Genomic DNA, 26,735 nt, shown 5'->3' on the forward strand with positions numbered 1-26,735 from the left:
TAGGATCTTTGATTTCTTACAATGTTAATTACATAATGGACTAACAAGACTTTACCCCACTTTGCTGCAGCTTGTAACGTGTTTGTCAGCCATCTAAATTAGGCAAATTTCGGCCGATTTGTAAATGTCCATATCGGTTTACATGTTACAGTATTTTCTCTTTCCATTGAGTCGAGCGACCCTAAACAATCAGACTTTTAAAATGTAATTTGGTGTGTCACGTCTCAAAAAAATCACATGAAGTTAGCTCTCACCACTGTCCGCATGTGCGCGTTGCTTCCTTCTTATCCATGGATGGAAATCTTTGGATAACAACAGCAGAAGTTTAATCTGGAGTTTCTAACTTTAGTTTATCGTTTCAATTCAGCACAACAGAAAGTGAAACTGGTTCGGGCACCTGCATGGTGGTGCTTTGTGTCGCTGCCACAAGGTGGCGCAAAAGATCTGCTCATATGGTTTCTCCACGCGTTTCCAAACTAAGATGCAACCCTCATGCAGTTGCACACAGCTGAAGATCTTTGGCCGAGCCTGACGGGCCTTTGGAAAAAATTGGTTCATTTGGATTCGGACGGGTTCGGACCGAAGAACGAAGTCGTTCTGAAGCCATAAGGCTTTACACACTTCATTTCACATCTGCACTCATAGTCTCCAAAACATGTGAGCAGACTTTGATGTGTAAAACTCTTTCTATAAGAGGTGGATTAAAATGTGTGTCAAAACCTGTGGCCTTCTTTTCTCAGTAGGCTGAACCAAAGAAGAAGATGTAATTTTTTTCCCCCCACAAAATAACAAAAATAGCTCATGACTTCAGGCTGGTCTTCTGGGTTGGAGATCTCAGCTTTCGAGCTGATGACCACGGCATGCACTTTGTCCGCCCCTGCACCAACAGCAATGTTTCATCACTGCTCATTAAGCCTTTTTTTCTTGAGCTTTTCTCAAGTTTTTGAAATGTTGCTTTTGCCACATGATATTGAGACACGAGGTGGGGGAAAAATAGGGTCACACGCGTGACACCATCAGCGGCCCTGCCGCCCTCCCAACCGCCCAATCCCGTGTCCTGGTCTGGACCAGGCCACTAGCCTCTTGCAAGATTCACCCAGCTGACGAGCAGACTGGTGAGAATCTCAGCCGGCTACCTCAAGCACCATTACTCGAGGTGGATCCGCATATGAACTGGCAGCTGCGCTATTTATACCCTTTCCAGAGACCACGAATGACGTCACTTCGACAAAAACGAGAGTTTTAGAGAAGGGGGCGACGAGGTTTTAGATAAACTGGGCGACGTCACTGTAACCATGGTGATGAGGTTACCCGTATGCCAGAACACACTTGGGCAAGAACGATTCTGACTCAAGGTGCATGTTATATTATTTATGGAGCTCGTTTTCTTGTGATTATAATGTGTAATTTAAGTCTTGTTTTATCAAACCCTGAATACCAGAAAAGGCTCAAGTAAAAGCAACTAGAAAAGAAAATTGCGAACAGTTAAATTGCGACACACCTGACTGCGCATCAGTCATTGCTGCAGTCAGTCATTTGGGCCACGGTCGTCACATTAAGGGCACATATGCTGATTGTCGCTGCGTTTTTAAACCTTGATTTTATTCTCATCTGGTCCAATTTGCAGCGAAAATCACAAGTGAGTGGAAGTCCCGACTTTCTAAATATGAGTAATATGCAGAACATCACGGGATCACTGGGAATTTAAACAGTTTGACGGTCCACAGTGTGTTAAACAATAATGTCTGGCCTGATTTGACATGGATGGCGTTTCAATCGGGACAGCTGGAGCTGCAACAAAATGTCAAATAGAAGAAGAAGTGTTTTTAAAGCTTGAAATCATTTTTCATGTTCCAAGTGCTACAACTGTTGAATTATTGCGGAGAGAACTTCAGTATTTGTTGACATGTAATGTTGACATGAGTCAGAAAAGATATGCATTTGAATTTTTGAGTGACAAAGCCGTTCAAAATAAAATGGCAGAATATTTTTAGCTTTCATTCCGGAGTTTTCTCCTGGACAGCAATGTTTCATCATTGCTCATTAAGCCTTTTTTTCTTGAGTTTTTCTTTAGGTTTCGGCTCCCTTTGGCTTCCTTCTTATCCATGGATGGAAATCTTTGAATAACAACAGCAGAAGTTTAATCTGGAGTCTCTAACTGAAGTTTATCGTTTCAATTCAGCAGAACAGAAAGAGAAGTGGTGGTGCTTTGTGTCGCTGCCACAAGGTGGCGCAGAAGATCTGCTCATGTGGTTTCTCCACGTGTTTCCAAGCTGAGATTGACTGTGTGCGACACAAAACAGCTCAGAACAGCTCAGCATCACAACCAGAGTTGCGTAAACACTCATGTTAGATATTATTATCATACTCGGCATGAAGACTGAGTATGAAAACACGTAATTTAATTATTGATATTACTTTTAATTAGTTATTGGTCGTTAGTTATAAAATCAGATAAAGTAATCCTTCAGAGGGAAATTCAGGTGTTTCAGCTGCCAGGAGTCAATTGCAGATAAACAGAAAGCTTAAAAGAGTGAAATTAAAAAATAAGACCAGTTCAAAATGTAAACTAGCCAGTAGCAAATCCTTTATTAAAACGACTAATGCAATATCCTCTCTGCAAAAAGACATACAGTATAGTGATTAGTACCAGCAATCTATCTGTAGTCCTACACAATGCAATAGACAGTATATTAATTCAGAATTAATCTTTAGGTTTTACTTATCACTTTTTAAACAATGCCTGGTCTGACATAATTTGCAAGTTATCGAGCTCAACATATGGAATAATGGCGAGCAGTGATCCTCATATATTAAAATATTGGTTCTTAAAATTGGATCATACGCCAGAAAAAGTAGTGACTTGCAATGGATGTAGGAATTTGTATCTGGTGAAGCTCCAGGACCACCTTCAGCAGGCTTACCAGGAGAGAGATGAAGCTCTTGCACAGGTGCAGAGGCTGGAGGACACAGTGCAGACTGCTACTGCTGCCAGGGTGTGATTCACTTATATTATTATATTATGTTTACATATTATATCTTGTGGCGTTATAGTTTTGTCCATCATTCTTCTTGTTAATGTTGACATTTTACTCCCCATTTTCACGTACAAGTGTACCTTCAGATGATTTAACACATTTCATAAACTGCTGAAGGTCTGTCTTTCAGAGGTCTCTTTCTGGCCTCTACTGTGTTCTGGGTCAGAATGCTGAAAATGTACTCAGACCCACCTGCTGGATAGCTTAGCTTATCATAAAGACATTAAACAGGGGGATCTATTAGCCAGGAGCAGTGACTTCCTGGAGTCTCCTCTAGTTGCCTTCACCTTGACAAGGAGTACTGCAGCACATAATCCTCTAGAAAACCACAACCTTAACAATTAGATATTTGTATGGATTAAAAAAAAACTAATATGTGAGTTTTAATGTATAATGTGAGGTTTTTTTTTATAATGTGAGCTAATTTTAGAACTATTCCTTTAATCAGTGATAGATGATGGTGCTGGGGACAGCATTTGATTTTGTAAATATATTCACAAAATATATTGTGTTTTCAATACAAGGGGACTGTAAAAATGAGAAAAAACAAAAAAAATCTGGGGATTTAATGTCTGTTATTTTGGAATACAGATGAAAACACTAATGCACAACAAGTGTGAAAAAGTGCAAGGGGATGTAAAATCTGTGTGAAGATCTTTTTAAATATACAGGTTTATTTTTAAAAAAACAATCTGGGTATTTCAAATTGATTAAAAAAAACCCAAAAAAATTATTATTATGTCATGGGTTGTGATTATTCCCTTTTTGTCTTCCACTCTAGATAAATGTGGCTTTGGTTGCCGAGGAGCTAAAGGTTTTCAAATCAGAGATGTGCCGCAAACTGCTGGAGGTGAGTGAATAATTATTTTCATTTAGACTTTTTTATTAGCCATTTTATCCCCATTTGCCCACAGGCATGCAGACATGCATTTAATAAGCCAGGACCAACTGAAATTGAACCATCTCAACAAAGCTTTCTTGGGATCAGATGAAAGAACAGATGAGGCAGGAGTCTGCCCTCTCTGTTGAAGCCATGAAATCTTACAGCGAACTCCTCCAGCGGGCCGAGGAGATGGAGAGAGTGATGGAGGTGGAGAGGAAACAGGTACATTGTAAGACAGGTGGTGGATGATGATCATGTGTAAACAGCAGCTGACTTGTTGTCTGACTCTGGCCTCCCAGGCTTTGTTGCTGCAGTCGGATTGCCGGGCCTTGCGTGTGGAGGTCCAGACAGGCCGCCAGCAACTGGAGGAAGAGAGAGACAGAGGCGGACAGCTGGAGGGTCACTGTCAGCTGTTCAAAGAACAGACAGGTTAGTGGATCAAGGGATACAAAACCAGTCAGCCATGGCTGTGCTATGACCCTGCTGTTGCTGGGTTTTTAAAAACAAAGTACAAGTAACAGTATATCTGACTAGTTGCCAGCCAAGTCCAGAAATGATTCTGAATTCTTTTGGTCACTTGCAATGCGGTGTAGTCAGAGTCTCTCTCATCAGCCTGATAGTTGTTCTGAGCTCATATTATGTATCCTGAATCACACAGTGACCACAACTAGAAAATAGTGAAAGATGTCTACCACGGTTTCTCAGCGCCATGGTGACATCTTCCAAGTTGCTTACTATGTCTGACCAAAAGTCTAAGTCTCAGTGATTTTACTCAGCTTTACAAATGTTGGTAGGCTAATTTATATTTTAAACTCTGAACAGAGCCAGGTTTGCTGTTTCCCTGTGATCCCCAGCTGCAGTTATGTTTGATTGACAGACACACAGACTGTGACAGAGTGCTGTCAGCTTTCCCCAAAAGCCTGCCTTGCAAATTGCAGTGTAAAGGCTGAGATTTCTTTTCATACATTCATACACTGTGTGTAGGGAAATTCTGAGGTGAGAAGCTGCACAATGAATACAAAAAGTAGAAAAAAATTTTTTTAATTAGATTTAAATAAAATTTAGATCTAAATTTAATTTAAAAAGACAAAATAAAACAGTGAAACAATGAGTGACATGACATTAGGACAGTGTACTGTAGTTTTCAATGTGATCTTAATGATAATGTTTGTCAGCTACTTCACAAATACACATTTATGTTTTTTACTTTTATTTCCCAGTGCTGCATGTGATGTTTGTATGTTAAACTGCATCTTTCTGTTTGATTTTTACAGCGATGAAGGACTCCCTTGTGTCTGAGTTGAAAACTGAACTGAAAGTAAGTAGAGAGAGTGGAGACAGATCAGTGAATGAAATTGTCTAAATTAAATTCTCTTATGTATGTGCATCTGTTAATGTTATGTTGTTTTTCTGTCTGTGAATATCGCACGTGTGTTTTGTATTCAGGGTGTTCGTGCGACCCTTCAGAGGCAGCAGACAGAAAACAATAACCTGCTGAGGGAGGGCAAAGAGCTGAGAGCTGCTGCCGACAGAGACCAGGTCAGGAGCCTTACAGGGATCTTTCTCTCCTCGTCAGGTCTTGGACAGACTGTGGGAAACTGTTTCATGTCTCTTCAGAAGCCCAGAACAGACAAACCAAACACTGACTCCAGAGAGGGCCTTTCAGTCATCCAAATTGCACATTCCTTGTGTCACTCTGCAAAAAGACAAAACCGTAAAGGCCTTGTTAAGTGTCAGTGTTTGGTTTGTCCATTGTGGGCTACTGTAGAAACACGGCAGACTCCATGGAAGAGGACTTTCTCCCCCTGTAGATATGAAAGGCTCATTCTAAGTAAAAAAAAAATACACAACAGTTTTGTAGTTTCAGGTGATTATAAACTAATGGAAATCCAATAATGAGTGTTATATTCCATATATTCCATATGATTATAAATAGACTCTGAATCAGCAGCTGCAGAGTCAGTGTTCCCAGCTCAGTTTTGCTCTGCATTCACTCACACTGGAAAATGAAAAGCAGCCCCCCCAAACACACACACAAACAAAAACATGACCAAAAAGCATAATTCTCTCTTGTCTCGGTGTCTTTCAGGCCGAGCAGACTGACGTGATCAGGCAACTTCAAGAACAAAACCTGCTGTTGGAAGCAGCCAGATGCAGCATTCAGAGTGAGCTGCAGGGGGCGCTAACACATAAAGTTAGCCTGCAGCTGGAGCTGTGAGTCTCTTAGGTTTGACACTCCAACCTCACACTTTTAACTGATGACATCTGCCTGTAAATACTCAATGGCCATGATTGTTACTGACTCAGTGACATACTGTTCGTAAGTGAACAAAATACAACTTTTAATTTTAACACTCACATGAGCATCTGAGATAAATAAAACATATTTATCTGTGACAAGACTGGACAGTGAACTGATATAAATATGAACATGATTATAGCAGTTGTTGTTATTAATCAGGATATGTGGAAGGAATGCAAAACTGCACAGCCTCCCTGGAGTCAGCATGGTTAGTACTGAGTTCCAAGTTATCTTTTTCGGGTTTGAACAGCAGATGGGGCTGCATGTTGACTTTTGGTTTGTCCAGTGTCAAGAATGTGTCCATTTATTAAACAAAACTACTTTGCTTGTTATTTTGAAAGTCTGAACTCTTTGGCAGTCAAAGAAACATTTACATCTGGAACTTTTTAAACTTTTTTTGTAGTTCACATTTTTGATATTTATTATATTTTAAGTATTGGATTATAGTATATAAGTATTGGACTGCAGTTGTTGTTTTCTGATCTTTTTCTAATTTTTTGACACAAGTAAAAGGTAAAGGATGCATATCTGCAATTCTTCAAATTTGACATCATTCGTCTTTTAAACGAGCCTCTCCCAACCAGACGGAACAACAGCAAAGACTGTGATCAGCTGTCATGAGGGAGACATCTGTCTCCTGTCTCTTTCATTTTTTTTCACTTGAGTCCCTACTTTCACTGTTATCAATCGCTGATATGAGTCTGATATTCTGTGGAGACATTTGGTGTCATTCAATGGTCTCAGTGTTGAGATGCTAGTGATGTGTTTTGGACACGAAATAGTCTAATTAAAAAAAAAACATACTGAGAAAAGTGTGTTTTTGGGAGGACCTTAGAGAAAAATGTGTCTCTATCCAGAGAGCAGCTCAAAGGCGAACATGCGCAGCTTCTGCGGAGCTCCTCCTCTACACGAGACACAGTGGTCACCCAGAAGGACCTACTGGAGCGAACCATTGGCAGGCTACAGGGGAAACTGGCCAGGGCCAAAAAACAGGAGGCAGCAATGAGCAAGGACCTGGAGTGTTCAAAAAATCAGGTATATTCAACAAATGGAATACTACTCTTTGCATGATCGATACTGTTGTACCAAGAAGTAAAACAGTCCTTCCTGTCCTTTGTTTTCTTGGCTACCAGTTGCGTCTTGTTGTCACCAAATTGGAGGATGAAAAAAGATGTCTGGAGACCCAACTTAGTGAGGCCAAGGTAGGACTGGTTAGACTATGTCCCACCACATATAATACCTATTATACCCTATATGTTCACCTGCTGCTCATAGCACTGATATCCGTCCATTTTGGTGGACTGTGATCTTGTGATTGGCAGCTGCAAGTGGGACCTCTGAGCTCAGCTGTACAGAGCCAGCAGGATGAGAACAGGAAGCTCATGGGAAAAGTGGCTGCTTTAGAGACGGAACAGGTGAGAGACAGGTTTCCGTTACAGTATTATAATCAGATTTAATCTAACACTGTGGATCTACTGATACCAGGGAGTTGTTCATGTTCTCTTTTTTTGTTATCTTGTTTTGTTTTCTATTTTGTTGTTTTCTTATTTTTGATATCAGTAAATTTACTCCTATTTGTCATGATTCATGTCAAGAAATTCCTATATCCACTTTTTCCTATGAAGTATTTGCTTGAGAACGTGGCAGTAATGAAGAAGATAACTTCCTCTAAGACAAATCAGCACTTGGGGCAGAAATGACTGCATTGCCTGAGCCAAAGAACAACTTTCAAGGCTGCAAATTAATTGGAAATTAGCGAGTGTGAAAAGAAGGATATCAGCAGGATAGATAACTAGTGTATATAGTTAGTGGAAAGCCAGGAGGCCATGTTAGAACTTTTCAGGCTAGTGAAATGAACCACTCTGATGCACACTGATGTATGTGTCTGTATTGCTTTTCTTCAGCAGTTAAATTCATTTCTGTTAGTTGTAAATACATGCTGCAATGGCAAATAAACAAAAAAATTATATACTTTTTAAAAAGATTTTATCTTCCAGATTCACTGTACGCCAAAAATATTTGATAGAAATTATACTCTTTTATCTCTACATTTTAATACCGTTTTCATTCATTCGTTTACATGCTACGTATGTATTCCTTTTCACCTCTGCAGGAAACAGCAGTGAGGTTGGTGTAGCTGTGCGATTATACATATTTATCCTATTATTCTTATGTAGAAACTACAAATAATGTGATTTTATGGCCTTTTGATGTTTTGATGACAGTTGAAGTATAAATGGAGGAGTAGAAAAATTCCAAGAACACTGCAATGAAAACAGTTCAGTTCAGTTTCAATTCAGTTTATTTATATAGCATCTTATACAATCCAAATTGTCTCTAGATGCTTTATAGAGACCCAGAGCCTGAAACCCTGAGCAAGCAAACAGTGGCAAGGAAAAACTCCCTTTTAACAGGAAGAAACCTTGAGCAGGACCCGGCTTGCAAGGGAGGACTATCCTGCTGATAGTCGGATAGAAGAACAACATGGACAACAAAACAATGAACAAATGGGGTACTTTGGCTCCACCTGCTGAGATCTAACTTTACCAATCAAATTAATTTTGTTTCCAAAGTTTGTCTGCCTTCAAGACCCGATTAATGACCACAATTCCCCAGGGGTCTTGAAAGCCAGACGCGCACTACATGTCATCTGGTTTGTTTCAGTTAATTTTGTATTTGTTTGAGAATTTGTGTAAATCAAGCAAAACATCAACTGAAACTCTAAGGAAAATGTAGGAATGACCACAATTACGGCTAGTTGATACAGCAAAAAGAATAATCCAAGGCAGGTTTAAGGAGTGTCACAGATGTGGTTCTTTTATTCATTCATCTTGGCAAACAGCACAGAGTCATCAAAGCAGCAACACACTCATGTTGTTAAAATGGCGCCTATATATAGTGTGACTCGGCTAATGATCCTGGAAGATTCCACCCATGGGGATCCACTGCTGGCCAACATAAGTAACCCACCATTTTTCTTTCTTTATATACATACAAACATATTCCATAACCTATACATACCCATTTACAACTATTACTAAAAACAAACACATCTAAATCACTTTGCATTTGTTGTACTAAACTGCACACATATCCATCACCCCACACCAATTCACACTTGGTTTTCCCCCGGAACTATAAAATCGGTGTCCGTTGCCTGGGGAAGCCTTTTGCCCGCCCACCCTGAAGACACAACTGGTGAGTACACAACACTTTTTGATCTTCTTAGCATGCACACTGAGCAACCCAATACAGCTTAGCTTACCTCATTTCTAACCAATTAACACATATTAAATATACACATTTAATACCCTGTCCCTCTCCTCTAAGTAAAACTGTGTGGCCCACACAGCACCTATCAACAAAGTGAATATCAGAACTGAAAAAGGGCAATGAATATAATGATAAATATTCAATAAATAAGGTAAATATATCCATATAAATGTGTAAACAAGCAATGTGTTAAAATGTATTGTGCAAATCTTCAATAAAGTGCTGTTGCTCTTGAAGTGTCTGTGCAGTTATTAAAGTGCTTATGTAATCATACTCAGTCAAAGTGCGTGGTGCTATATGTGCAAACCAGTTGACGATGTGTCCTTGGTCACAGAATAGTTTGACATTTTGGCAAATACGCTTAATAGCTTTTTTTTTCAGATGAGAAGATCAAAAACTCCAGTTACATCTGTACAGTGTTCTAGACTCATGGTCTGGTAAGGTAACTTATTGGAGTCCCTCCTGGCTGCCTGGAAGACAAGACTATTAAGTCACTGCCCCTGGTCCATAGCCAGAACAAAACAGAACCAGACTAGCTGCTTTCCCTCTTCTTTATGCTAAGCTAAGCCAATGAGCTACAGGCTGTAGCTTAATATTTATCATACAGATATGAGAGTGGTGTTGATCTTCTTATTTGAACTCATGATAAAGACAAAGCCTGTTTAGAAAAAATGTTGAACTTTTCCAAGGCATGTCCTACATTGTGACCTAATGTTGTTGAGTCTGTATTATTTCATCTGATATTGTGCTTGCATGCTTACATTTCTAAATACATGCACATACATAGACATGCTTGTATAATTAAAACTGTGTATTTGCCTTGTTTGTGTGTGTGCACGCAAACCTGCCAGTTGGAGTCCGTACAGAAGGCCTTGGATGGAGCTAATATGGACATCAAGAGGCTGTCCAGGAGTGTGGAGCAAGCTGTGTTCACCAACACCAGTTTACACAGGAAAATGAAGCAGGCCAGAGACCAGTACCAAGCCACCATCGCACTGAGGTACATTGTAAGAATAAAAAGGCTTTGTTACTGTGAATGAACACATATGTGTGAACAAATCATCTTCTATAGTATGTAGAACTGCTAACTTTTATTTTCATCATTGTTTAATCTGCATATCATTTTCATCATGAATTTTTTAGTCTTTAAAGTGTCAAAGAATTCTGAAAAAAATGCTTGTCACAATTTCCTAGAGCCCAAAGTGACATATTCAGCTTGCTTCCTTTGTCCAATCAACAATCCAAAACCTAAGCACTCTTCATCTACTATTTATAAATGAAAAGATAAGCAGTACATTCTTACATTAAAGAAACTGGAACCAGCAAATGTTTGACCTTTCTACTTTAAAAATAACTGAAACGATGAATGGATTATCAAAACAGGTAGCAATTCATTTACTTTTGATCAAGCAATTGACTACTTGATTAGTTGACTGATCATGGCAGCTGTAATGGCATGTATTAATGGTGTCTTTGCATGTCTTTTACTGTATATTGCAGAGATGAAGAGCTATGCAATGCTGGGAGAAAGATTAGTGCTTTGTCTAAAGAACTGTGTGCTCTAAAGTGACAAACTAAGGGAGACTGTGAATCAACCGGGAACGCATCGAGAAATCACAGAGGTACCAAACGGCAGAAATGTTTCATTAAGATGCATTTATTGTATTGTGTAGGTACAAGATATGCCACTTCACTGACTGTATCTTTTGAAGTCTCTGATATACTTTCTCAAATCATTCGCTACTAATTTATCAGTGTAAAATTAAAGGTAAAAATTCATTCTGTGAATTCTCTGGCCCCTAGCTAAAAATGACAGGTGAGGACTCGCTGGCTGGTTCAGGAGACCTGGCCAAAGTCAATCAGGAGCTCTGCCAACGGGTGTCTGAGCTGGAGAGGCAGGTGTTTGAACAGATAGCTTGTATCAGAGAGCAGAGGAAGCAGCTGATGCAGCAACAGAAGAGCAGAGATTTACAGGACAACAGGCAGAAAGCTGAGGTAATGTTATTCCAGCCTGCACACACTGATAATAAAGAAACTGAAGAGCAACATCACAACTTTGTTCATTAAGTTGTGAAACACAACTGATAATGTCACCTAATATGATTTAATGTGGTTCACTGAATACTTTATCATAATTGTCAAAAGTCTTTGCCAACCTGACTGTTATCGTTTCCAAAATTGGTACCTGAAAGCAAAACACTCAAGACTGGAGGATAAGTTTAGAAACAGATTTACAAAAGATTGGTTCAAATATAAACACAATAAATACAGTCCGTGAGAGCTAACCAACACTCATTCTAGACTAATACTCCCAGGAGAGCTGACAAAGTTGGATGGCAGGCCACAATAAAGTGGAGAAGCCGGTTTTATAAAGGCAGCACGAAGAGGGTGGAGTTGATTGAAGAGAACGTAGAACTATTGTGCAGGATAGAGGAGTGCAGGTCGGAGAGTCGGGACCACCCAGCACCGCTCTGCATTGGTCCAAGGTGAGACTCAACACACAGCGAGAGATGAAGGAGGGGAGGGAGAGTGGAAAACTACCAGAGAACCCCAAACCGAACAGCTTTTGAAAGCATATTAATATATAATGTTGATTATAGTATTGAGGCTTGCATTGAGAAGCCATTCTTGTTAAATCCTACTTCGGAGAGAAGAAGAGCTAGGAGAGAGTCATGTGTGAGGCAAGGCCAGGACAGGTACATGCAGTTCACACCACAAGGATCTTCTACTTGAGTCAATGTCAGGCCAGAAATCTTGTGGATGTTTGTGTCACTGTGAGCCTGTAGAGATATTCAGTCTGCTGTGTCAACAGAGGTTTGAAGAGAGCACCAGGAATCTGCTGGAAGGCAATAATCTCAAGGATGCCAGGGTGGACCCCCAGCAGGTACGTCTCTCTTTTCAGATGATTTTTTTTCTTTTTTTCCTTCCATCTTAACTTTTTAGGTTCATCTCTTGTTCACTGTGTTGTCTTGTTTTGGCTTTCTTTTGGTTCACAGCTTATTTAAAATAAATCCTTTGAAGCCACTGAAACCTTGAGGCTCACTGGTAAAGCACATTTATTACTTTAGGAATCTCAAAATAGTTAAACCCTCTGATTTGATGTGTAGGAATAAGCCTTTAGTTTGTCTTCTTAAAATTCCCAGTGACATTAGAGAGCCACTCATCTCCAAAAGCCATTCTAGTGGAGGATATTTTCTATTGCATAATATAGCAGTTGATATTCTCAGGCCAATTTGTTTGCTCACAACTAAAATGAAATATTATTCTATTGATTTGTCTGACAGTGCATTTAAAACATTCTCTTTTTACAGCATTCTTTTAAGGACAAAAAGTTCTGTCATTTTCAGTAAGATATAGACTTTTTTACTCTCTGAAAAGCTGTTTTTTGCTTGTAGATAATGCCTGGTTTGTTTTATGAATTGCTTGTTCAGGAGAGATGGATGGATCACCGACATATAAAGACAAAACTGCAATGTTGGCACAGAGCATCACTGATTTTGCTCTCCAAAGATTACGATGGCCGACAAGTACAAAAGCCCTGCAAATACAGAAACGTGCTGCATATAGATAAACAGATGCAAAAGGAAACACTGCAATTAAGAAAAACAAATGCGAAAAGAAAACGCAGCCGAGTACACGAGCAGAAGAAAGTTAGATTGCTCCACACGTTTATACGTCCGTTGTCTGTCTCTCGGGTGGATGCTCAGCACTGCCCCTAGAGCCCTGGAGCACTTCCGTTGTATGACTGGATATGCAGTGTTTTCTTTTTGCATTTGTTTCTTATTTGCAGCACGTTTGTACTTGTTGGCCACTGTAAAAAATCACAACAAGAACAATACCACTTCCATGACTTTGACACAAGAGAAGATGAACTCAGCTTCCCTGAACTCACCTATGAGCTCAGTTTGTTTCAGCGTTTAATCATCTCATTGTGGCTTTTGTTGTATGTGCTGAAAATCAATGTACAAGATGTCTAAGCTGCAATATGATATGAAAAACTTTGTTAATTATGAGGTATTAAACCACTGCCAGGTTATGAGTTTTATAGAAAGAAAATAATTGGCATTTTCAAGAAACAAAGCTCCTCTATCAGTTTGTTTATGTTGCTTGGTTTGTACAAGTGTCATAAGAGCCTCAGCACCGTGGAAATACAGTTTGAATGTATGTTTTGCCACATTAAAGGCATAGCTGGGATGGTGTGGGATGAACACCCGTCTGTTCACTATTGGTCCAGCCTGAAACATGTCTGATGTCTGATTCATTCTTTAGGCGACATTCAAAGAGAGAAGAAATAGTGAAAAATGCTACTTGCTGTGAGGCTGCTGCATTAGCTTTGTATTAATTGCAACACAATTTGATAGCATGTATGGTGCCTGAAAGTTTTAGAAACACAAAAAATGCAGTCCAGACTGAAAGCTGATCCCTATTTACAGTGCAGCAATGCAGAGGAAGCTTTAGGGAGGAGCTCTGGAAGAAAAAAAAAAACGCTTTGTTTCGGTGCAACTGATTTAACTGGTAATCTTGTTTTATGAAACACACGTCTGGTTTGCACAGCTTGTTGATGCTGCATTGTAAATCTGGTGTTTGATTCGTGCTGGGTTTTGCAGATTTTACGGGAGGCAGAGCACGAGAGGTGGACTTATACCATCCAACGCTGGGAGGCCAAGAGACAGATGGCTCATGGCGCTGGAGGATTCAAGCCTGTGAGGACACAGCTGATGACACAGTGAGACTGATAATGACCAACACATACAGAAGTAGCATTTCACACACACACGTACATACAACATACTTGCAACATGATGCGGGGATCCTTTGTATTTATTCAAACATTAAACGGTGACCAACAGAGAGGAAGAGATGACAGCCATGTGTAGAATAGCAGCTGTAGACGTGTGATGTCCTCCATGTATACTGATCAGAATTTAATGAGGGAAACATGCACTCTCAACAAACTGTACAACCATAACATCTGATATACTGCTCCACTATACAAAGAGTCTTATTTTTTGTACCAACAGATTGTTTATACAAAAGTAATATTTTTAAAATAACACTACGTACAAATGTATGATTCTTCTTCTACCATAGTTGCACTTTCTTCTGCACAGAGTGTGGGCTTCTGTTATTTGGTGTGTTAACTGTGAATGTACTGTATGATGTCACCTGGCGCTCTCCCTCTCGTTTGGTTTCTGTAAGACCATTCAGAGTTCATCAGGAAACACAAAGGTGTGAATAATCCAATAGCAGGGAGAGGAGTCTCAAATCAGCTCATCCAACAGGGTCAAGTTGTTTCCCATTCTGTGCCTCCCGGTGAGGAAGCACCCTTCCTCTTGTCCTGTTTGACGAATATAGCAGCTCCTTTGTACTGTAGGTTGAATAGTTGACTGATAGAGACACAAAGATCCTCCATTTGGTGCTGTACTTTGCTACAAATCCTGAGAAGATCATCCACGATGAGTCCACCTTCTTTCTTTTTTTTTTTTTTAAAAAAAGTTGACAAATCTTAAAAACCGTACAAACACTCACAGTAACAAGAGGACCAATGCAGGCAAACGATACAACAGTCATGCTGGTTGTACAGTGACCATTACTCTCTGCAGCCATGAGAGTGCAGCGTTGCGACACAAATCAGACTCCAATACCATATTGAAAGAACAACATTTTGGCAGACACAAGGATGCTACTGATCTCAGTTCATTTTAAATCGGTCCTTGTGCAGTTTACATCAGTGACTGAAATCACTCCTTCGGCCAGTCAGTAAGCTTCTGATATGCTCAAACTTTACTAGTCGATGCAACGAAGAAAAGAAACAAGTGAGAAAACATGCTGCTTAATTAAAAACCAAATAGCTTATGAATCTGACGCATAATGTATGACATATCTGCTAAAATAGAAAAATAGATGATTTGAAAACAAATGTGAAATAGAAAAATAGACATAATCCAAGAGCATGTATGTATGTACATGATCAATGGTCATATGACCCATATTTTAGGTTGGACAGTGGACAGTTGTATAAACTTTCCTCACTGATAACATGTACTGATAATGTTGAGTCAAGAATAAGCCTTATGCACTCACATCCTGTAGGCTCTGGTGAATGAGTGATGTAGGACAGGTTGTGTGTTTACGAGTGTGAAGTTCATTCCAAGGTCTACAGGTGGGTGGAGAGGTCACCATACGGAGCATTTATCCACAGGGTTCATTGGGGAGCCCTTCGGACAGTGGAAAACACGGGCAAACTCATCAAACTGGGACACACTGCCAATCACTCTGCAGGGGGAGGAAACACACAAATGTCCAATGTTTATGTGAAGATCATGAAATATCTGTGCCAATGTATGTGTGCATCATATTTTGTGCACCTGCATGCGGTCATTATTTAAGTATAGTACTTATGAATTTATTTCACTGGAAATGAGAACATTTCTGTCCCAGTGTAGATAGATTAGTTAGTTGTTTTTAGTTATATTAGATATTTTTATTTTTTTGGATGTAAGGGCACGCAATGTAACAAGCAATGCACGCAAATGAAACAAACCAATGACTTTGTGGATGTTTTCTGATCAAAGTGTTATACTCTACCTGTAGTGCTCTGGTGCATGTTTGTCAGTCAGCAGCTGCAAGTAGATGGACTGAGATCTTCTCTTCATACACCAGTTCTGAAAAGACAAAGTACATGTACTCAAGTTCTGTCCTTAATTTTAAAGCACTTGCCCTTTAGTCTCATTTTCTGAGACTTAATACTTAAAATACATAAATATTATACTTTTGACTGCATCACATTTATTTTAAGAGATACATATATATATGAAAATTAATTTAAGAAATCATTATTATCAAAAAAGCATGTCTGCTGGCCTGATGTGCAGATTCAAAGACTGAACCCCATTTATTCTATGTGAGCACAAAGGTGGTTTGTTTCCTCACAGCTGAAAATTATGCTTTTCATTCACCCTGGACATGCACATGTGACATTTCAAATGAATGTACGCACATACTACATGACTTTTATATCACTTCCCTGTGGCAAGAATTTTAAAAATGGGCTAAAACACTGCAGACTGCATTAAAAGTGCATCTAGATTTCGCTACTGTTGCATTAAGCCATGAATTTCAATGAAACCACTGAATTTCAATGATAGTTGAAATCATTACATGGAGCAGGGGTGGTCTAGTGCTTAGGGCCACCGTACCATCATCGGCGCTGTTTTTTCGATCCCTCCATGGTTATTGCATCCTCAGCTAATGTTGGGATAATATAGAACTCCTACCTGCTCTCTGTGATCAGGTGCTCCAGCTGCGAGTGGCAGCTGAAATGATTTATCGTGTAAATGTAATGAACAAAAGTGTGAAAGTGTGAAACTTTTGGGAGGCCTCTGTACCTGTGCAAAGGCAATGAAGAGCAGCTGTTCATGAGTGTATCTGAGGCCAGGCAGAGGTCTCTCTGGACCATGTTCCCTCACCCACTTCAGATAGGCCTGGACATTAAGAGAAAGAGAGTGAATAATGAGAGACAAGAGATACAAATGAAATTATGATCTCTCAACTCATATGCTTACAAAATTAAAATAAGATCTAAAACCAAAAGGGACATTTACAGTATCCCCTTGAACAAGACCCTAAAACATGATGGAAACTTAAATGTTATCCACTTTAGCTAATTGACGTGACTAACAGACATTATGGTACAATAGTTGCATTTTAATATTAACATTAATTTAAAAGAATTCACTAGTTCCTTTTGAATTGTTATTTCTGCATGCATAAAACACACCTCACTTGAATATAGACCACTAAGAATCAAATTACCCAGCATGTCAGATACTCTGTTGTCCAGGCAAACACACACACACACACACACACGCACACACACACACATACTGATACAAGCAAAGAAAGAGGATTCAAGTAAAAATGTTTATCTTTTCTCTTCATACTGGGGCACTTCTGCTCTTTACTTTCATGCAAATAAAGCAGAGTGGTTTATGAAGAACAAAGAGACAGATTTTCAAGAATGAACAGAGGAGCTGTATACTGATAGAGACAGCATTAATATTTAAATTTTCTGAAGCAAAACCATAATGGTGTGGAATTACTTACATAATATGATAGCTTAAGGCCTCCCATGTCTGCTATGTTTTCCCCCAGTGTCAGGCGACCATTCACCTAGACATACAGAAAGTAAATGTCAAGCACACTAAAAGGTTTTAACATATCTGCTGATACTTTTGTGCTGGTATGTTCTTAAAGGATGTACTTCAATCTAGGATCTAGCTTGTGATTAAAAGACAATAACAAATATCTTCATTTTTCAGATATCACTTTTCACTGACCTTGTAATATTATTCAAACATTCCAAAAGAAAAGTTGTACATTTTGGGAAATTTTTCAGGAAAGCTTGCTTTCCTGATAAGAAAGTTATTTGAGAAGATCAGTAGCACTCTCATCTCTGTACACTAAATATGAAGCTGGAGCCTCGGGGCCATATTTACCTTAGCTGGAAACAGACTGGAAACAGGTGGAAGCAGCCCACACAAAAACAGAAAATCCACCTACTAGCATCGTTAAGAACATAACCTTATCTCATTGGTTTAGTCTGTATGAAAATCAAAGTATAAAAACCACTACTTGTGATTTTACAGGGTCTCGACTATTTCTTGTATGGATGGAGGACCCAAAGTGCTAAAATAAAGAATAAATAAATGATCCAATCAATAAATTACATGCACCAAAACTAGTATTAGAAATAAATATAGTTTTTCATTTTATATAAAAAGTACTTTTTCATTTTATTTATGAATGTATTCCTTTTTAAATATACTTATTTAATTTTTAATTTATTTAATATCTTTATTATTTCCCTTAAAATTTTCCCCTAATTATTCACTTTTACATGTTTATTTTTGCATCTCATTTTACATTTCTTCTGGTATTTCTGCTCCCTTATGCAAATGAGGGAGCTGAGGGGACTGTTCAAAGAACCAGTTTGTCTTGGGAGACCCTACCAGGGGCAAACAGCACCCAACAACATAGCTCCTAGGATCATTAGGGCACTCAAACCCCTGCACCATGATAGGATGGCTGTTCATGGGGGAGTTGATGACTCAGAGTATCCATTGGAGTCCCTGGGATGGGAGCTGGAAGATGCCTCTACAGGGGATTTCACTGTTCTACTGGGGGACTTCCAACGCTCTAGTGGGCAACAACAGTGCAACCTGGATGTGTGACTGGGAGGAACGGCCTGCCTGATCTGAACTCAAGTGGTGTTGGACTTCTGTGCTAGTCACAGTTTGTCCATAATTAACACCATGTTCAAACATAAGGGTGTCCACAAGTGCAACTGGCACCTGGACACCCTAGGTCGCAGGTCGACCATCAACTTGATAGTCGTATCAGCAGATCTGTGGCCATGTCGGTGGTAGAAGGAATACTTCGAGAATCTCCTTAATTCCACCGACATGACGTCCGAGAGGGGCTCAGAGTAGAGCTGCTACTTCCTTCAGAGAATGTGAAGGATCTCCCCCGGATGTCTTCCTGGGGAGTTGTTGCCGGCATGTTCATCTGGGAGGAGACCCCGGAGCACACCCAGGACAAAATGGAAAGATTATATGTCTCTTTTGGCCTGGGAACGCCTTGGTACCCCCCCGGACGAGCTGGTGGAAGTGGCTGGGGAGAGGACAGTCTGGGGTTCCCCGTTGACACTGTTTCCCCGCAACCCGTATTTGGATAAACGGAGTGAGATGAGATGCGTGTACTGTGATATCAGTCAACCCCTATGATCAGCACTGACCCCTGCATAAGGAAGCAGAAACTGATAAATGCTAATGTTAATGATAATACTAATAAATAATGCTGCATTGCATTAGAGAAAGACACTGACTTGCTGACATATATGGTTTTCAATATAAACCACGTATCAGTCCAAAATGTCAGCGAACCCATGTGTCTATGTAATTCTGTTGTAAAAATTATATGTACAAGTAAGAACTTGTGCAGTGTGTGTATGCAGACTCACCCTCTGGTTATAAACAGTGAAGTTATCATAGAGCTTGACAATACATTCAGCCTTCTTCTGGAACTTTCTGTAGGACTCCTCTGTCCACCACTGTTTGAGGTTGCCATGGCGGTCGTACTGACCCCCTAGGGACATGAACCATTGCATCACTAAGATGAGAGGCAAAAGGGTAGGGCAGCAGTGTTAGCATTGAGACAACACAACCTGCAACTTTCCTTCACAGTCCACAGCAGCTGCCCAGTGCGTCATCTTTTACAATTTTTGTAGGTGTGGGAGTCAAACTATTAGAAGGCAAAGCACTGTTAAATCCAGTGTTGACCTTGGCTGATGTGTCCAGTTCAAGAGTCAGCTGAAGTGCTTTTCCAGCCAACTAAATTTATAGAATAAAAATGATGGCTGACTCTCTGCCAGAGAAACTGGTAGTGCACAATCCTAACAATCACACTCAGTGTTATTCCAGCATTTGGTAGGTGGCTGGCAGAAATTTCCTCATTAAATTCTTTTGATGTATCTTAAAGGGCAGCACTTTAGACTGGAAATGAAACTTACAGATTGTGGCTCAAAACAGTCTTTGCTTTACAGTTGCAGACTCCTTACAAATGTCATAAAATTGCACAAATCATCAGGGAACACTCGCTCTTTCTGTGAAATAGAGTGATTCAGTGCAGTTATGGGAATACAATGGTGAAAAAAAATAGTAAAAGAACGTGGGGGTATGAGGATTGTTGACATGGATTACGACTGAAGAGGTTGCCTTTCTTACCCCAGTCATCATATCCATGCGTTAGCTCATGCCCAATGATAGCTCCTATCCCTCCATAGTTCAGAGACCTGGCAGTAGGAAGGAGAAACATAGAACATTAAACATTATCTATACATGCTAAAAAGTTTTGAATGTAAACTTCAAGCAGAACTATGAAGTGGACACACAACAGTGTTGAATTCATGAGCAATAAAACAGACAAAGAAGAAGAAGAATCTGCTCTATTGACAGTATATATATTTTTACATACACACACTGAATTCGTCTTCTGCATTTGACCCATCCTTAGTTGAACACACACATGCAACACCCGGCAAATTACATGCAGTGAAACACACACAGGAGTAGTGGGCTGCATCAAGCGCCCGGGGAGCATGTGGGGGGTTAAGTGCCTTGCTCAAAGGCACATCAGCCAGCTAATGGAGGGGGGGGGGCATTTTTCGCATTAATCACTCCACCACACCCCCAAATTTTTCCTGCCCGTCCGGTAGGGGAATGGAACCGGTGACCCTCACAAGCCGCTTCTCCAACCTCTAGGCCACGGCTGCCCCCAAAGGCTGATAAACTGAATACGCTCAGGTATAATTTGGTCACTTATCACAGAGAAACCATTAAAAGAGGTGAAAATTTTGACCATGTTCACGACTGCAGCTATGTGAGAGGGGAATTAGTGGGTTACTTAAGCTGGTTAGTATGCAGAAGCAGCTCTGCCAGGTTTACCAAGTATTAAACGAGACTTCACTTACACGACTGGTGTGTAAACTTCAACTTTCTGGAGTTAGAAAATTATCTTTTACATTAACAGCCATCATATGTGTAATTTACAGAATTCAAATGGGAATCCAAAAATTATTTTGCTTTATTTTGTGTATTATAGTCTCTCACCATTAACTACTACAGATATCTTGTTCTTGAATAATGTCCCATGGTGGTCCACTGGAAAAGGAGAGACTTCCCCTCTCTAGACTTGGTCTGGTATCATATTTCTGTGAACTGGTCTTACAGAGTCAACTTGTTAACGTAACTGTGCTACTGTTATGGTACGTTTTAGTATTTACAATTACTCTGTAACTGCAATTTTAGATGACAGTGGCCACTGATAAACTAAAGTTACTTAGCTTTTAACATCAGAAACAGGGTTAAAAGCTAGGCTGGATTCTGGGTTTTTGTATAAAGAAAAATAATAATAATAATAATAATAATGATGAAAAAACAAGATAAATCATGTTAATTGCTGAGGATTTAAAGATGACAGCTGATAGATTTTATCGCTGGACAGAGCCAGCTCAGCTGTTTGCCCTTGGTCCCAGTCTAAACTAAGCTAAGGTAAGCTTGTTCTGGCTCAAACTTTAAATTTAATGGACAGACATGAGAGTAGTATTGATCTTTTTATCAAACTCTTGGAAAATCCTTAAAGGTCTGAAGCATGTGGTAGACTGCTTCAGGGGTCTTCATTTCATGAGATTCAGGGTATTAGCACTTTCTTTTAAAGTAGTAACATCTAATCACAAAGTAAATGCTTTATGATGTGTAGTTTCACTATGCATTTGATGGGCTGATTGCAGCTGACTCCTACTGTTGGATCAATGTCATTCAGATTGGTATTGAATAAAAATCAACTCAGTGCCACATTTTTCTGTTCACCTGATTGGGAACCATCAAATATCTGTTTCCCAAGTGAGGGAAAAATCAGTACTTGGACCTGTCAGCTGAGGTGTGAGCATAAATCTGAATTTCCCAAATTGTATAAATACAGCACCCTGTAACACATCCCAACCGTGTATAAACACCCACGGGCCCACAACCTATACTCCCCTGCACCCCATGTGTCCTATGCTTCCAAAAACCTGCGGTTTGCTCCACCTGATCCTGGCCTTAGCTGGAGTGCTGTCTTTGCAGCACATGCAGATATAGAGAGTGATGAGAGGGCCGACTTAGGGCTATTCACATGGCTACGTCTGAAAATGACTTTCTGACAGCTAGTCGATGCGCTGCCTCACACTGGGCCGACTCCCCCGCTAAACTAACTGGCTGATTGAAGCTTCATTATACTCTACGTGATAGTGGAGAGGTGTGTGTGTGTGTGTGAGGAGGGGAATGAGAGTTTATGGGAGGTTAGGGCTACTGCAGTAATAACTTCAAGGGGAGTGGCACACACACACACACACACACACACACACACACACACACACACACACACACACACACACACATACTTTATTACATCATTAATTAATATTGATTAGCATGCATGGCAAGGAAGTAGAGGAGATCACCTCTAATGAAGACGTAGAAGCGTTTGCTAATGTTGGGTACACAAACTGCTAATTGAGGTGTGCATGTTCCTTTGGGGCGTTGGTATGAATGCAGAAGGTGCAGCAGCTATTTGGACTGCACTGTATGTATCAGCTTAGAATAATAGTCAATGTTGGCAGCAGTAGGTTGTTTTCTCAGTGAATAGCTTTGGTAAACAAATGATATGTTGAGTGGAAAAGAAATATTTTACCTACACATTTCCTACCTATTGGGCAGACATTTGATTCAAGCATCGTGTGAAAGTCAGCTTGCATTTTCTTCACTTGCCAGCGGTAAATGGTGAGTGGTAAATCCTTTGTTGATTCAAGGAAACTTCTGCATCTGACTTTTTGAGATAGTTGCCGATCATTTTAGTCAAAAAGTCATTTAAATGTTCTTTTTTTATATTATCTAACCTTTCTCACTGTCTTCTAGATATTCATTCATATTGAGATAGACATTTAGATATTTATTTTCTATATTTATATGAATTTTTCTATACGTAACTATGACAGTTACATTACCTCATGTTCATAATATAACTTTGTGGGAAGTGAATTTTCACACTGTACTGAATGAATGAATGAATGCATGCATGAGTCCAATTAAAGCAGTGCTGGTCTGGAACACAGGAAGTCAAGCTATAAATTTATGAGCTCTGATAAATGGTCAGGAATAATTAAAATTATGTACAGTTGTAAATTATACATGGCTATAGATAGGACTGAATTCCATTTAGCTGCTTCAGTTTGATGGTTTTGATATTGGTCATGTTGGCTTGCTGTCACACTGTCATGTCTTACTGGGACACTTGAATAGAACTGAGTCATTGTTAATGTTACTAGTAACACCTGTGGTTTTCCTGATGACTTCATGATGTCTGCTATGAAGAAGGCGTATTTATCACCATGAGATATGAGTCAGTCAGTTACTTCACATCTATGATGCATTTAATGTTGTATAAACCTTTTCGTTTTAATCAACATAATTCATTATGATTACTTTCCAGTGATCTTGGTACTTGAGGAGTATCGAACCTATACATAGTAATTTCGAACATCTTTACATACAGTCCCGATCAAAGGTTTGAGACCACTTGAAAAGCCTTGGTCCTGAAGATGTTTGTTTGTGGAGGATCAACAGCCAAAATGAAAAATAATTAAGTTAACAAAAAAGGTCAATAAATAAATGAATATTCCATTAAATGCACTGAAAATAATATTAAAAACAAATGTATTGATTAATTCTCTGTAAAGTCAACCGTTTACAGGAAGTTCTGAAATTTATTTAAAAAAAATAATGTGAACACTCTCTAATCAGAGTCCCACCTTCCCCTGATTACGTCCTTGTGAAGGAATCTATGAAACCACGCTGCTTTTGAATTATAAGCTGACTGAGACTGAGGAAAATGAATGTGCATCTGGCTCTGACTACTGGCTGTTCCTGCTGCACTGAGCTGAGCGATGGTCAGTCTGTCACACTGTTGAAGTCCCAGCTTGGTGTCTCCTTACCTCCTGCAGTACACACTACGTAGCCAAGAGCCCTTGCCCCCTAGAGTCCTATGCAGTCCTCTGCTACATTTTTCACATTACTTTGCTGGACGGGAGGGAGCTTGCAGAATTTCCCTATCAGTTCCTCCTATTACCCATGAAACACCCCATATGAGCGCTTCTATCAAACTGAAGAAGAAATGATTTGTGTTCTCTGTTAAATGTGTGACTAATTTAAAATTATGATCAGCATTGTACTGTGACTCTAATGTGTGAATCTCTTATTACAAAGAGCTTATTTGAGATCAAAACAAGAGGGATAAATAGAACCGAGAGACAGACAGGGAGGCTATCTACTTTCATGCACCATCGAATTACTGGATGGACTCAAATTTAGGGAGGCAACCACTCAATGACACCTGTTCCATTAGCAGGACCTTGTTCAGTAATTGAGCTCTTGGTGGGTAGTTAAATTGGTTTAATCAGGTGTGCTGGGACTTCAGGGAAGCAGAGGCTTGCCAGACTAACATAGCTTTTAATGACCGTTGTTGTTGTGGCTGTAGTGATGCTGTTGCCTCCCCTTGGAGCATGCAGCAGGGAAAGGCAGGGACAGGAGGAGGGATACTTACTGTGGGAACTCGGGGTTGTAGAGAGTGGGCTGAAGAATGCCGGCGGGGAAGACTGGAAGAAAGACAGAAAGACGACATGAGGGAAGTGGAAATGTTCTGATAACAATCCCACACGGAAAGAAAATATATGAACATGTATGTTTTTATCTATGCCACATATATTTTCCAACATATATGCACATATTTGAAATTGGCCCCCCACATATATGTCTTTCAACTATATGTACATATATATCCATGTATGCACACATACATGTACATATATGATATACATATATATGTAAAACATATATGTTAATGTATTTCTTTCAATGTGGGACTGTATAGTGAAAAAGGTGTAAACAGCATGATGCAACCACAGTGCCGCTCCGCTGTTGCATCATGTACATCTATCCATCCAGTCTGATAAGCTGCAAGACTAAGTTTCCATTTTCAGGGGACTGAGTAAGATACAGACATTAGGTTGTTTGATTATTTAATCTTATTCCACTTCCTATTACAGATATGAGATGTAGCTGAAAGCTCCAAAAATGTAGTAATTGTACCTTTAAATCTGTTATGTTATGCATAGTGTTTTCTAGAATGAACGTCCTTACTGAACAATATCCTTCTGTCTTGTCAACCATATGGGGATATTTTTTTAAATGTTCTTTATCACACACTGGTGGGAATATATGACAACACTATGATCTTAGGTTGCATAAAATATTCTAAAGTCCACTTACTGTAATGAACTCATTTTGTTCGCTGCTTTGCTTCCACGTTGGAAATGAGAAAAATCTCAGCCCGTCGTTTGTTTTACTGAAGCGATCATGTGAACGATTGTGGCAGTTAAGGACACAGAACGTTTGCACCATGTTTTAACTTGTTTAAACAAAACAACACAACACACGAGCAGCGTCACGCGTGCAGCCGGCGTAAACAAACTTTTCAGTTGTCCGCACAGCCCACAATGCATTGCGTTTTTCCCACTCCGCTACGTCACGCTTTCCAGCCCTTTAGCCTTCTAAGCCGGATGTCTCGGTTCAGCTTTATGAGTCGGTAGTTCGCCCGTCGCCGCAATATGGATCGAGTTGTTGATAGATGACAGAGTGTGAGGCCACTTGAAAAACTGTTGCATGCAATAAAACAATCAAAAGCTATTGTCTTATACTGTGTTTTTTCTGAGGGAAAAAGAAAATTAGGAGCAAATGGGAAACACAGATGCCCTAAATCAGCACTAGCCAAGATGTTGATATAAAATACAGCCATACCTGGTAGCACACCAAATTTCAATATGCGGTTACAATAGAGGACAATGATAGAAAGTCTCTCTATTTGCCAAGTTGTATTTCTTTGAGCATGCAGTCTCCTCAGCAGCAGCAGGTTCTTACTTCATCAAGTGGAATCATCATTTACCAATAAACATCTTAACCATTAGCTAGTCAGAACAAGACGTCTAGTTAAATGAAATCATAGCCATCTATTCAACTCTTTCAAACAAACATCATTAGCATCATTAAGGTTTGAACAAAATGAGTTCATTACAGTAAGTGAACTTTAAGTAAGTAAGTGAATGTTGTCATATATTCCCACCAGTGTGTGATAAAGAACATTTTAAAAAATATCCCCATATGGTTGACAAAACAGAAGGATGTTGTTCAGTAAAGACGTTCATTCTAGAAAACACTATGCATAACATAACAGATTTAAAGGTACAATTACTACATTTTTGGAGCTTTCAGCTACATCTCATATCTGTAACAGGAAGTGGAATAAGATTAAATAATCAAACAACCTAATGTCTGTATCTTACTCAGTCCCCTGAAAATGGAAACTTAGTCTTGCAGCTTATCAGACTGGATGGATAGATGTACATGATGCAACAGCGGAGCGGCACTGTGGTTGCATCATGCTGTTTACACCTTTTTCACTATACAGTCCCACATTGAAAGAAATATATTAACATATATGTTTTACATATATATGTATATCATATATGTACATGTATGTGTGCATACATGGATATATGTACATATAGTTGAAAGACATATATGTGGGG

At 39.6% G+C, this 26,735-nt stretch overlaps 2 protein-coding genes across 3 annotated transcripts in view; one reads left to right on the forward strand and one right to left on the reverse strand.

Moving 5' to 3' along the window:
• The first annotated feature begins 2,088 nt into the window (after nucleotides 1-2,088).
• Nucleotides 2,089-14,979, forward strand: LOC124058993 (coiled-coil domain-containing protein 150-like). Its single transcript, XM_046388652.1, is given in 16 exon segments — nucleotides 2,089-2,996; nucleotides 3,820-3,888; nucleotides 4,027-4,143; nucleotides 4,221-4,350; nucleotides 5,196-5,239; nucleotides 5,368-5,460; nucleotides 5,858-6,135; nucleotides 7,081-7,258; nucleotides 7,357-7,425; nucleotides 7,546-7,638; nucleotides 10,348-10,496; nucleotides 10,997-11,092; nucleotides 11,094-11,118; nucleotides 11,300-11,491; nucleotides 12,309-12,380; nucleotides 14,104-14,979. Coding segments are annotated over 16 exon segments (1,935 nt in total). The 5' UTR covers nucleotides 2,089-2,789; the 3' UTR covers nucleotides 14,227-14,979.
• Nucleotides 13,583-26,735, reverse strand: part of LOC124058992 (endothelin-converting enzyme-like 1) — a 45,255-nt gene continuing 32,102 nt past the window's right edge. The window contains exons 12-18 of one of the 2 annotated variants that reach the window (XM_046388650.1): nucleotides 24,695-24,746; nucleotides 20,281-20,348; nucleotides 19,518-19,666; nucleotides 17,603-17,668; nucleotides 16,885-16,980; nucleotides 16,085-16,161; nucleotides 13,583-15,772 (exon numbers count right to left, since the gene is read on the reverse strand). In XM_046388650.1, coding sequence (XP_046244606.1) covers nucleotides 15,673-15,772; nucleotides 16,085-16,161; nucleotides 16,885-16,980; nucleotides 17,603-17,668; nucleotides 19,518-19,666; nucleotides 20,281-20,348; nucleotides 24,695-24,746 — 608 coding nt within the window. In that variant the 3' untranslated portion in view covers nucleotides 13,583-15,672. The remainder of the gene's footprint in view (nucleotides 15,773-16,084; nucleotides 16,162-16,884; nucleotides 16,981-17,602; nucleotides 17,669-19,517; nucleotides 19,667-20,280; nucleotides 20,349-24,694; nucleotides 24,747-26,735) is intronic. The other variant, XM_046388651.1, reaches the window with a different exon arrangement.

The sequence above is a fragment of the Scatophagus argus genome, chromosome 5, assembly GCF_020382885.2.
Source record: "Scatophagus argus isolate fScaArg1 chromosome 5, fScaArg1.pri, whole genome shotgun sequence".
NCBI classification, from domain to species: domain Eukaryota; kingdom Metazoa; phylum Chordata; class Actinopteri; family Scatophagidae; genus Scatophagus; species Scatophagus argus.